We start from the raw sequence: 13,825 nt of genomic DNA, 5'->3' as shown, positions 1-13,825 counted from the left end.
TCTCTGTGCTGAATAAATTTACAGCACCTTTTCCCAAAAAAAAAATTGGGAACACTGGTCCTTCAGGTTTGCATGGTGCCTTGGCAGCGCTGAAGGGAAGATTATCCAAAATTTTCTGGATTTTTGCTTATGGAGACTCTGCTAGAGCGAAAATTTCAGAACTTTTGTAGTTTTTTTAATCAATAGAATTTGTGTAGGGTTGTAGCTTGATGTTTTCCTTGGGCTATGAATGGATTGAGGTGGAGGGAGACTCACCGGTAGTAATTTGGTGGATGTTTCTTCATATTTAGGCCCCCCTGTTGTCTAGAATATTTCATCAGAGACAGAGAAGCTAGATCTTTGAGTTTTAGGGTGAAAACCATGTTCAAATGGATCTTGAATTCAGTTTTCTCATCCAGGGGAATATTGGGAAGGTGGCACTGTGTTGGGTGCAGTGATTCTGGGTCTCTTATATATGTATTGATTTTGTTTTTTGTTTGATGTACTGTGATGGTTGTGTGGCAGATATCTCTAGATGACACCCTTTGCATTGTTGTTTTCTTTGTATATACTTGATGACTAGGCCTAGAACACTGAAAAGGGAATAGATGAAATAATGCATCTACATTATGTTTGCTTCTTTTTATTTTCTTATTTTTTTTTGATCAATAACAGCACTTTTATTAAAAGAGATATGTAAGATACAACCAGAAAGGTGGGGTAAAATGTCTTAACCCTCCCTTTTAAACCCGAAAAAGCATATTACAGAATAGCCCAAAACAAAGTAGATCTTCCCACCCCCTGTTTAGCCAAGGAAGCCATGGAGTTGGTACTCCTCTTAGACCATTGAAACCTCATAGTCATGTTCTGAGTTAGTTGCTTGATTTTCTTTCTTTCATTTGAGAACTTCCACATGCTGGACTCTTCCATCTGCAACCATCTAACAGTCAGTTGGGAGTCACCTTCCTCCAGCAACTTGCTAATATTCAGCTGCTTAGCCCTTTTGACTCTTTCTACAACTGTTAGGGTTTCAGCTCTCAGAGAATCCTCCTAGCCAGAGGTCCTGAGAACATAGCAATAATTCGCCTTCGTTCCTGAAAATACCACCTACGCCTAAAGGGCCTGGATTTCCTTCACTACTACCATCAAAATTCAATTTGATGTCACTAGACATCATTAGACAGGTCTGATATCACTAGACATAGGAGCTGACCGAGCCAATTCTTCCCAGTTTCTAATGATGTCTCTTACTGAATGGGCTTCAAAAAGCTTCAAAGAGTTGACCCAATAAGCCACCCTGACATATACAAGTTCTATGAGGGCTTCCCTCCTTTTATCTTTTTCATGAAATAATCTTTGATTTCTTTCTTCCCAGACCGTCGAACAAACAACAGCTCTAGCGCATCTCCACAAAATTTTACCCCTCTTCTTTAGACCCCTCACTGGAGTGGAGCTGAACAAACTTTGCACACTTGAAGGGGAGGGCCACCTGCAACCAGATGAAGAAAAGAACCAACACCAAATATCTGAAACAAAAGGGCAAGAGACAAGCAAGTGATAGCAGGTTTCACCATTCTTCTTACATAAGATGCACCAGTGTGGGGATAAACACCATCTAGGCCTTTTCTTTTTGAAGTAGGTCACAAGTGTTACACTTTTCTAAGATTGCTTACCAGCAAAAAGCACGTACCCCAGGAGGGGTGGGGCTACTACAAACTTCCCGGACTGGAAAAGGAGGCCCAGGTACCAGATTAGACTGTGTCAATACTTTGAAGGAGTAGGAGAAGATACCTGAGGGAACAAGAGACCACACCCTGGAGTCCACAATGGAAGGTTCAAGGACTACCTCATCCAAGATTTTAGGCAGATTCGAAATGGGTTCCAACTTAGAATCTCTGAGAGCCCTTCTGAGACCCAAGTTCTAACCAGTAGGGGAATTAGACAAGTTAGCAAATGTTGCTACTGGTTCATTTTTAAACCTAGACAGAACAAACAAAGAGGGAAACTGCTCTTTCAAGGGAAAATCCCCCAGCCAAGTGTGTTCCCAAAAAAGTACAAACAAACCATAACCAAGATCGTACTTGATAAATGGAAGAAAAGACTATAGGACAGCATGAATCGACATCCAAGGAGAGGCTCTTGAAGCCCTAGATGATAGTCCCAGATCCCAGCCATCTGCCTCTTGCCCATGAATACTTGGGATTATTTTAGCCCACAAATTTTCTTTTTCTTTGGACCATCTCCATAACCATTTCCCTAATATAGCTTCATTCTTCTTCCGCAGATTCCCCAGCCTCAGTCCCCCTTCACTTTTAGGTCTTGTAACTAGATCCTACCTAACTCTATGGTCCTTTCTCTCCTCCCCAGGTTCCCATAAAAAGTCCCTCATTAATTTTTCCAACTCCCTACAAACTCCTTCTGGGATTCTGAACATCGACAAGAAATATATTGGAAGGTTTGCCAAAGTTGACTTAATCAGTGTTATCTTGCCCCCTAGAGACAAGTAGTTCTTCTTCCAGAAGCTAGCCTTTTAGTGAACCTGTCAAACACCGGATTCCAAAAGCTCCTTTTTCTGGGATTGTCTCCCAAAGGAAGCCCTAAGTACTTCAGTGGCCAATGAGCTATCTCACATCCTAACACTCGAGCCCTTTTCTCCACCTCTCCCTCACTCATATTAATACCAATCACATAGCTCTTACCCAGATTTACCTTGAGGTTGGTTATTTGTTCAAACACCCTAATCACCATCTTCATATTGCACACACAACTAATCTCCTTTTCATCACAAAACAGAATTGTGTCATCTGCAAATTGTAGGTGAGTGACCGGAACCCTATCCCTCCCCACTCTCCAACCACTTATCAGATTTCTGGAGTTTGCCCTCTCAATAAGCCTCCCTAGCACTTCAGCAATTAGGGTAAAGAGAAAAGGGGAGAGAGGGTCCCCTTGCCTAATACCCCACACAACTAGAAAGTGATCCACCACCTTGCCATTTACTAACACGGAATAATGGCAAGTCCTAATGCATCCTTTAATCCACCTGCACCACCTCTGCCCAAAACCACAAGACTCTAGCACTTCCAACAACAGAGACCAATCAACCAGGTCATATGCCTTCTCCAAGTCCAACTTACACACTAGCCCTTTCTCACCTCTACTTCTGTAGCCTTCCACACTTTCATTTGCAATTAAGATTTGATCCACAGTTTTCTATTCGTCACGAAGGCACTTTGGTTATGGGAGATGATCGAGGGGAGCACCTCTCTAATTCTTCAGGATAACACCTTAGCAATGATCTTGTAGAGGTTGTTAACCAAACTGATGGGTCTGAACTCTTTAGGATGAGAAGCCCAACCTTCTTCGGTATTAAAGCAATAAAAGTAGAATTCAAGCCTGGGTTTATCACACCTTTTTCAAAGAATTCCAAGAACACTGCTTGAATGTCAGCCTTAAGTATCTCCCAACAATCTTGATAAAAGGCCATCGTGAAGCCATCAGGGCCCGGGGCTTTGGATTTATCCATAGAGAAAATGGCCTCCCTGATTTCTTCAGAGTCAAACTCTCTTTCCAGCCACAACATCAACTCATTAGGGAGCTTAGGCCCATCCAACCCTTCAATCCTTAATCTCTTCTACAGAGGCTTTCTAAAGATGGATTTAAAGTGTTCCACAAGAGCCCCAACAATCTCTTGTTGTTGTGTTAAAACTGTCCCATCAACAACCAGCTTAGATATGGTGTTTTTCTTTCTTTTGCCATTGGTTATTGCATGGAAAAGTTTTGTATTCCCATCTCCTTCCTTCACCCATTTGTGTCTAGATTTCTATCTCAAACTTACTTCTTCTTTGAAGATTATGTCCTCTAGGCTCTTCTTTAACTCCCACCTCATTTCTTTCTTCTTTTTATTTTCTTTTGAACTTCAATCTGTCATTGTTCTAATGATTGATCCCTTCTATCAGAAATAAAGTTAAAACTTTTTTAAATGGAAGTTCTTGGGTGAGGGTTCTAGTTAAAGGGAAAGCAACCAATATCCCATACTACTGATGTCTTTTAAGCATTGTCCTCAATGGTAGCAAGCATCTTTTGATGTTTTCTCAGTACAAAAGCCATCAATGTGTTTGTGATTGCATAAGTTCATGCAACCTTCTTTGTTTTACATGCTTTCTATACAATTGGCCATTGAAACGGGGGTGGGAGATGGTTTGTAGGAGTAAGAGGGAGGGAGGTTTGGGTATCAGGAACATAAGGAATAGGAACTTGGCTCTTCTGGGGAAATGGCTTTGGAGGTTCTCATTGGAGAAGGACAAACTTTGGGTGAAGATAGTGGGAAGTATTCATGGGGTTGCGGCAAATGGATGGGACTCTGGGATTCTGGCAAGGAGTCCAAGAGCATCTCCTTGGAAAGCTATTCAAGTTATTCTACCTTTGTTTTCTCCATGGATCAGGTATGACTTGCACTCAAGCAATCTCATTAATTTTTTGGAACATGTTTGGATTGGGGACTCCACCCCAAAAGACCAATTCCCAAGTCTTTTTTCCCTTTCCACTTTTAAAAATGAATTGGTGTCTTCATTCATTGTTCCTTCTAATTCTATTTCAGGGGTTGGTTGGAATTTGGGCCCGCGAAGAGATAGTAGGGATACAAAGCTTGATGGTATCTCATCACCGTCTATTCTTGAAGGGATGTTCCTAGAGCCAATAAAGGCAGATAGTAGAATTTGGACTCTCACTCCCTTTGGTTCTTTCACTTGTGCCTCTTTCTTTAGTGCTCTCACACATTCTTCTTCTTCTGGCTTGTCTTTCCCTGTTAAAGAGGTGTGGTGTCATCCTATACCTCCTAAGGTTGGGAGTTCTGTTGGGAAGTCTTTCTGGAAAGAGTTAACACAGCAGATTTACTTCAAAGAAAAAGACCCAGTAGTTGTTTTTGTCCTCACTGGTGTGTCCTCTGTAAAGCTGATGGTGAGTCTGGATATCACTTACTAATCTTCTGTCGGTTCACTAACATCATTTGGGAGTGGTGTACTTCTTTGTTTGGGTGCAGGTGGACCCCCCCTTCGAATGTGCAAAGCCTATTCACATTTATGCTGTTTCAGCCAACAAAAAGGGCCAAGTTTTTGTGGAGGTGTATGAGGGCTGCAGTCTGTTGGACTATTTGGGAGGAGAGAAATTCATGAATATTTACAGATAAGGAGAGAAGTTTGGAAGCAATGCTGGATGTCATCCACATTAGGATTATACATTGGCTGAAAACCTTGGCTCTGTTCGCAGAATTCTCAGTTGATGAGCTGCAAAGAAGGTGGAAGGAGATAGCAGAACTTGTTCCAATGAGGAAGGCCTCAAATGTTTGTTGGACCCCCCCACCTCATGACTTTGTTAAACTGAACTTTGATGGCAGCAGCTTGGGCAATCCAGGGCCATCCGGAATAGGAGGAGTAATAAGAGATGAACAAGAAAATCTGTTAGCTATGTATTCTGGACCAGTTGGGGTGGGAGATTCTTTGAGAGCTGAGATTCTTGCAGCTCTTGAAAGGGGTTCAGAGTCAAGGATATGCATATTAACAAGCTGATCATAGAAGGAGATTCTGAAGTGGTGGTAAACTGGCTGAAAGAGGATAATCTTAGACTTTGGAATTACAGTAATGAAAAGAGGAAATTCAAGTGGCTGACTAAGGACATGGAAATCCAATACAAATGGGTAAAAAGACCATTGAAACGTCTTATAAGTTCATGCAACCTCTCTTTATAGATGCCTTTTGAAACATTTTCTTATGATAAAAGCAGCTTTTGCATTTGGATGTCTACACTCTAGGTGAACATTTTGTCCTTTTGCTAAATTGTTGTCTATTTGATTAAGAATTGTTGGTGAGTTAGTCTTTGGGCAGACAAACTCTGTTTTAAGGATCTTAAGCCTTCTGTCTATTTCCTTTTTTTCTTTGGTTCCATGAAAGGAGGAAGTTCATTAAAAAGAGTGAGGTGGTCTTTGAGCAGACAAACTCTGTTTGAAGGATCTGAAGCTTTCTGTTTATTCCCTTTTTCTTTGAATCCATGAAAGGAGGTAATTCATTAAAAAGAGAGAAAGAGAACCTTACAAGGATCTGACATCATCAAATAAGCAATAGCTCGGGCATAAACTCCCCTAAGGAAGAAAAGCCAAATAACAGGAAAATACTACCTTGGTAGGGAAGACCCCCAGTACAGCTCACCTTTTGCCATTGCCTCGGTTATTAGACTATCAGTTATTTGAGTTGGATCTCAGAGTCCATCTAAACAAAATATTTATTCTCTGTGCCATGGCTCATAAAAGAATGACTGCAACACTGGTGCCCATCAGCACTATTTCTCTTCCAGCCAATATCTACCTGAAAGTCATTCTTCACCTAGACATGCTTCAAACTCACAGAGTTAAAAGGTCCCAACCCCTAAAGCAGTACTAAAATCTCAAATTTGATGTAATCTAATACCAACCAGACCTGAAAGCTGAGGATAATCATCCAGATCATTTTGAACGCAGCACCAAGATCAGAGGGCCCTAAATTAGATGAAGAGCAGTTGCCAAATTTTTGCTTGAGAGCTCAGTTGGGGGGGGGGTCCACTACTGCAAATCTCTTAGATAAGGGAATTAGGTAATTGAAATGAACTGGCACCTCTGATTGGTGAATCTACAGAGTGCCTCTCTAAGTTCATTTTGCATGATTCAATGTGCCATGTTGTGGACAATATGGGAAGAAAGAAATAATAGAATCTTGAATGAAAAGAGTAGATCAAAGGAGGAATTGTTGGAAGCTATCCTAGTCCAAGCTGCACATTGCGTAAAATCCTTGGAGACTTCCCAGAGTCTTTTCAGTCTGATATTATCAGATCCTGGCCTGAAGTTTCACAAACAGGTAGCTACACTGAAGAGGAAAGACAGGACTGGAAACCACTGTCTGGAAGTAAACTAAAACTAAACTTTGGCGGTAGCTCTATGGGTAACCTGGGAAGAGCAGGCATTGGGGGAGTGATTAGAGACCATCAAGGTTTGGTGGTTGTGATGTATTCAGGTCCCGCAGGTTTAGGAGATTCAGTCAAGGCAGAAACCATGGCACTTCTACAAGGATTGAGATTAGCACAACAGCATGGCCTCAGAGATTTGGAAGTTGAAGGTGATTTACAGCTAGTAATTCATTGGGCAAAGCACCTCAAAGAAGCACCTTGGAAATGCAGACATGCATTGAGGGAGATTGATGCGATTGCAAAGAAATTAAATACACGCTTAAGCTGGGTAAGAACTGCAAATGGGGTAGCAGATTCATAGCAGGGAGTAAATAGGCAAAATCTTTTCTGGGCATACTTGTAAATGCTGTTACTGATTGATACTGGAATCTGCCAACAGTTGTATTAAATTTAAAATTTTAATTATTAATGAAATCCTTTTGCTGATCAAAAAGTGTTCATTAATTTTTACATTTATGATAAATTTTGAGCAACATAATTACATAGTGAATCTCTGTCTGCAAATGTTGGTGCAATTTCTTTATACATTCTCATTTTGCTTAGTCTCTTGATTCTAACTGTGTATTTTGAATTTTCTGATGCCACAGACCTTTGCATGCATGCGTGGCCACTTGGAATGCGGATGTTGTGAAAAGATGGGTAGAAGTTGCATCTCAAGAAGAGATTGCTGAAGCAATTGATATACCAGGTCCATATGGAACTGCATTGTGTATGGCAACCGCTTTGAAGAAGGACCATGAAAGTGGTAAAACTTTGACTGCCTGAATATATAATTGAATATAATTTGGATATTGGATTAATTATTGAATAAATATGGTTAATGATAGGTATCAAAAAAGGCTAATGATAGGTGTTTTTAGCTTCTCCCAAGGAACTGAATTTTCTCCACTTCCCAAGGAACTTTTTTAGTTATCTTAGTTTTTGAAACAGTAACCTATCTTTTTTTTTGACAAGTGAGTGTAATATTTGTATTAATAATATGAGGGTGAGACTCCCTCAAGCACAAACGTGTACAGGCATCATATTTCTGACCATATTGTGTAATGAGTATAACTATTACAAGTGTCCATTGCCCAATAAAAGTTGATTCTTTACCATTGAAAATGTTATGCTTCTAGCGGTTGCTAAAATGCTGATGATATTTGAAACCCACAAACTCCTTGCAGTGGCTTGACCACTGGATCTTAGATCTTTTTACCTTTTTTTTTGATAAATTAGATCTTTCTACCTTCCCCATAACATATTCCTTAGTGGCAACTCTTCTTTGAAAGATTTTGGTGCTGCACTCTTTCCATACAGTCCAACATATTGCAAAAGATTCCACCTTCAATTATACAAGTGACTGAAACTTTTAGATGGCCATGAGAAGATCAAGCTCCGAGGGCCACTTGGATCCACCCACTGTTTCTTGCAACAGTTAGCAAGAAGCGCCTATTGGATGTATATCTTGCACTTATATAAGGAGATACTACACAAAAAAATCTATGGTAAAAAGTGTTGTTTATGCCTATCATCTTTATATAATGATTCAAAATTAAAAGAGACTGATAGGAGTTTGAGGGAGTTCCCAGGAACTGTGATAGTATAATCTTGACCACTAATTCTGGACCTATAGGACTGGGGGGGTGTATTTAGAGATGAGGAGGGAAAATTCATTGCATTATACTCTGGGCCAGTTGGGGAGGGAGACTCTTTGAGAGAAGAGGTGATGGCTGTGGTAGAAGGCATATCAAAGGCAAGGATGAGGGGCATTACTAAATTATTTGTGGAGGGAGACTCCAAGCTGCAAATCAATTGGTTGCAAGAAGAGGAGATGAAAATGTGGCTCTTCAACAAACAATCAAGTGGCTAACCAAAGATATGGAACTAAGAGTTGGATGGGTTAAGAGAGATGCTAATTCTGTAGCTGATACTCTAGCTAAACAGGGGGTGGGGAGAGATTCTTTGTTCCGGGCACAGGTGCAAGGGATTTGGGGTGGATGGGGGAGAGATAAGAGGTTTTATCTCTTACAGTCACAGTCTTTGTGCTGTACTTCTATGTATTGTACCTTCTATTTCTTGCATAATCTAATGAAATCTTAAAAGTTATTGATCAGAAAAAAGGTGATAGTGGGTTGGCTCAAAAACTGTACTATAGGATCATGGAAATGCGGATATATCATGAGGAAAATTGTATACTTGGTTATTCAGCTAAGAGCTACACTCTACTGGGGAAACAAAGATAAATTGTTTTGTGGAAATGTTCCTCATGGGAGGGGATTGTATCATTGTAACAAACATTGATTGGGAATGGTAGCTGGTTCTAGCTTATAATAAGAGATGCTAGGCACAGTTCATGTGCATTGTTATCTCATTTGTTTATTTCATTTGATGGCTATTATTTCATTTTTTCTCATTGTTAACTTGCGTTTGCCAAAGCAATATATATTTTTTTTGTCATCCAAAAAAGAAAAAAAAACGATTATTTTCACTCGTACATTCTTCTAGAGCATTCGTTACCAGAATAGGGGACTGATCAGTTCTCTCAGGAAGTACGGATATAGGGAGAAGGTAGGTTGTTAGAATCTTATCTTTTGTTTGAATTTGAAGCAGGCGGCTGGGGAAACCTGTGATATTGGGGTTGCTTTATTGGAGGGATTTGGTATCTAGGAGGTCTCAGGTTAGTGATTGGTATTGGTGGTTTCAGGCTTGATGCTCTGGGCTGCATAGTTGTAAATCTTTGTACAGGGCCAAAGCAGTTGCTTGTTTTTGGTTCTGGGTCAGCCCTCTTTTTGTTTCATTTGTCTAGTCCCCATGTTTGTATTTTCTTTTCCTCTCAATAGCTACTAAAACTTGTTATCTTTCAGAAATGGTTATATTTGATATCCATTGTATTTTTGGATATGAAAGTTGTTTAATGGTCAGTAGTTGGAGCTGAAGGTGGGTTAGAAGCTCGGGTTTTTTCTTAACACCTCCACCAAACCTGGGGGAAAAGTAATTTGATATCTTTATGACTTGAACATAGTAACTTGTACATGAACATATCTTATAGAGCTGGATATTCAAGGTACCAGATGGCAGTTTGCAAATGCTTAGAGGCATTTTATATGACAATAAACTTATATTCTAGATATGATATTCAAAAGTTATGAAACATATCAAGCTCAAAAAAAAAAAAAGGCAAGAGGTGTAGATAACATTAAAGGAGTAGAGTTTTTTTTTTTTTTTTTTTTTAAATACTTGACTGCCTTTTGGAAGGAAATCCATTTCCATTAGTCATTGCCTTGCACTTGTTAGGATAACCACTTATCTTACTTTCTTTACCCTACCCCTATTCCATTTTCTGTTTTTCATTGTTCTTATTTATCCCTTTTAATTTCATTCTATTCAGAGGGTCGAGAATTGGTGAGAATATTGCTAGCTGCTGGAGCAGACCCAACTGCCCAGGACTCACAACACGGGCGGACAGCTTTGCATTCAGCAGCTATGGCTAATGATGTTGAGTTGGTCAAGGTAAGCCAAATGTCTTCCCAATTTCTGGAATCTAGCAACATTATGCTTTTCATTTCCTTAAGATATATAGTCAAATCCTCCTTGTAGACTTCTTATTTACTTGAGATATTTTGGCATTTTTGAGTAGATTATTCTTGATGCTGGAGTTGACGTAAACATCAGGAATGTCCATAATACGGTACCTCTTCATGTTGCACTAGCCAGAGGTGCAAAATCATGTGTTGGCTTGCTCTTATCTTCTGGAGCAAATTGTAACTTGCAGGTTAGTCTCAGTTAAATTGTTGTCATCCTTCCTATGAACTCACTTTCATTTATTTATTTTTTTTGTAAAAGTTGTGCTTTAAGAAAAAAAATATGTAGTCCGAAATAGACCTGTTCATGGGGAGCCCATCGGCTTTGGCTTTACACTGCTTCGGGCTGGGCCCATTCAAATTTTGGCAAAACCTGAACCCGAGCCCAGCCCATGAACAGGTCTAGTTAGAAACTGGGGGCCATAGCCATTACTTGGTTAAATGGTAAAATTTTGGGCGGGCAAGTGTGAGAATGCATGATCGAGTCTGAGAGTGGCCACTTTGTGTAAAAACTACCAAAGGTTAGGAGGTTCTACTAGGGATGGCAATGGGTAGGGTACCCACGAAAATTGCTCTTCCCATTCTTGAACCCATCTAGGTACCCTTGATCCTAAACCCATTTAACTTTTCCTTCCAATTTCCCAAACCTGTCTCACCCAATTATCATTTGACATATCATATTATTGTTATCATTTTTCAAATTTGAAATTTAATTTTATTTACTTTAATTAATGCCCACTAAACTCACTACAATTGATTATATTTAACATTCCATTTACCATAATTAACTGCATAACCAACCTTATTTAACACACCGCCTATAACATTAATTAGTTCCACTAATTATTTATATCTCATAATTAGCTCAATTAATTCCATTGAAGTTTATTTAAAATCAACCCTACATAAAACAACTATGTTGTTTGAGTATTTGAACCTAGGTTTCTTAATTGAAACATAAATATTCTAACCACTAAACCATTCCCAGTGGTTTAAAAGGTGCACCTAGGCGCATAGTCGAGGTCCATTTTAGGGTAATTTGCCTCGCCTAGGTCCTAGGCACAACACTTTCAAAAGGTGTGTGCTTGGTGCGCCTTGCACTTCAGCCTAGGCATGTGTCTTTTGAGAACTTGTGCATTTTCTTCTGTTTTTTTTTTTTGTACCAAAGCTCTGAAACTTCATATTTGCTCATTTTGCTCATTTATTCATCCTAATAATAGATATTTTTAAAAGACACTTAAAAGTTATAAAACCTTTTTTATAGGGATTAAGAATTTAAGACCTTGATATGGACTTGTTTGGGCTTGCCTCGAGGGGCTTGGTACAAAGGCGGCTTGTAGAATTAGGAATGCATAATGTTTAACATCACATTAGTTATTTGAAGTAATGCAATTGGGAAAAAATTAAGTGATTAAGAGTTTACAAGCTTGAATATGTTTTATATGTTATGCTTGATTTTTTAAGTTTTCATTTTAAATATATTTTACATATTATGTTTGTGATTTTAATTTGAGATAATAGTTTTTAATTATTTTTTAAAGTTAAGTATATATTTTTAATTAATATTGTGTTTAATATTTTTAATAGTTTGAATTTTTTATATTTTTTGGGTTTTTGAAAAACTTGCCTTATTTATTTATTTTTTTCACCTTGATTCAAAAAGGTGCATGCCTCACCTTGTGCATTGTGCCTTGGGTGCAAAATGACCTTGTGCTTTCTTGCACCTTGTGCTTTTAAAGCATTGACCACTCCACATTATCTTGCTAAATTAGCATTTGATAAGCACCATATTATATCCATGCGTTAAAGTACAAAGAATTCATTTTTAGATATATGGGTTTCGAGCCATTATCAAAACAGCTCTAAATACTTTTGCCTCTATAATCGCAATTGTCCATTGAAGAAATTTTTTTGGATGACTAATTTCATATGTGAATGTAATTTTTTACTATGACATCATTTCCTTGGGATATTTTGATAGTTTACACTTCACATAAAGTCATAAACTATTAAGATACATGTTTCTTATGTATGGTTATTAGAGGTGTAGATAATATATAATTTATATATTTTTAATGTATATTTAAATTTCCATAGTGTATCCATGTGCATCTTCATTTTGCCACCGTATCCGTGCATATCCAAGTGTATTGTTGAGTGGGCTGATTTATGTTGGGCCGATTTATGTTTAGTTTGTTTTCTTTTAAATTAAGAAGTTGTTGGGCCTTGAGCCCATTAGTCTTTTATTTTTAATAGAATTGTAAGTACTTAGTTGAGTTGCCGCCCTACTAGGGTTATGTATCACTATCCTAGTCGACCTTCTTCTCCTTTTCTTCCCTTTCCTCTGTCTATTGCTGAAACTCCCAACCTTCTCCTCTTCCTTTCACAAGAAGCTTGGCCGAAATCAGCACATAAGGCTTTCTACTTGGTATCAGAGCAGGTTGAAGGTTCTTGAAGAGATTCACTCCTGCAGCCCTAGATCGGCCGACTGCATGGAGATTTAAGAGGCTGATCGAAGCTCTCAGGTAAGCCCAGTTTTTGGATTTTCTTGATGGATCTGTATGCCCTGTAGCTGGTCTAGGGTTTCTCATTAGAATCAGGAAAAACTGGAGAAAGGGGAAGAGCCCTGATTTTGTTGGACTCTTCAATTTTGACCTAGGTAGTGGCGCCCTAATTTTTTAGGGTTCCTCTGGGTTTTTTGTAAGGGGCGATTCAAGTTCCATGTGGTTTAGAGGCTCCTAGAGAGGGCAGTTGCTTTTTCTCTCTCTTCTCCCATCTCATCAAAAAGGAATCTTTCATGGAAAGAAAGTCTAGGACACCAAAGGAGTGTCGTTGGTTCCAGAAGGTATTCTTTTTGTTCTTGCTGCATTTTTTGGTTGTTTTCTGTACCTCTTTTGAAACACATGGAGGGATACAGAGTTGAATATAAGCTCGGGAATGAAATGGGACTAGTGGGAGGATGTGCTGGAGACCCCTTCGGAGCTGGGACCATTACTACAGTTAAGTTGGATGGTACAAACTACTTGGAATGGTCCCAATCTGCAAAGACGGCCATTGGGGCTCGTGGAAAATTGGGGTATATTACTGGTGAAGAGGTGAAACCCGAAACTGGCAACTCCCAGTGGGTGTAGGAAAATTATATGGTAATGACATGGTTGTGTAATTTTATGTTGCCACATATAAGTAAATTTTTTTTATGGGCAAACACTGCTAAGGAGATATGGGATGGGGTTGCAGAAACCTATTCACAAAGGGAGAATGTTGCTAGGGCTTATCAACTGAGAAATCAAATT

General features: G+C 39.1%; 1 protein-coding gene across 2 annotated transcripts in view; it reads left to right on the top strand.

Moving 5' to 3' along the window:
- The window catches only part of KEG (protein kinase KEG), a 72,277-nt gene that overhangs the window by 23,801 nt on the left and 34,651 nt on the right, over positions 1-13,825 (top strand). For both annotated transcript variants that reach the window (XM_088956059.1, XM_088956058.1), the window contains exons 7-9: positions 7,557-7,714; positions 10,340-10,461; positions 10,589-10,723. In XM_088956059.1, coding sequence (XP_088812185.1) covers positions 7,557-7,714; positions 10,340-10,461; positions 10,589-10,723 — 415 coding nt within the window. The remainder of the gene's footprint in view (positions 1-7,556; positions 7,715-10,339; positions 10,462-10,588; positions 10,724-13,825) is intronic.

Source organism: Nelumbo lutea, chromosome 7 (assembly GCF_056320005.1).
Source record: "Nelumbo lutea isolate HS-2025 chromosome 7, American lotus-T2T, whole genome shotgun sequence".
In the NCBI taxonomy this organism is placed as follows: Eukaryota; Viridiplantae; Streptophyta; class Magnoliopsida; order Proteales; family Nelumbonaceae; genus Nelumbo; species Nelumbo lutea.
This window is presented reverse-complemented; position numbering and strand designations above follow the sequence as displayed.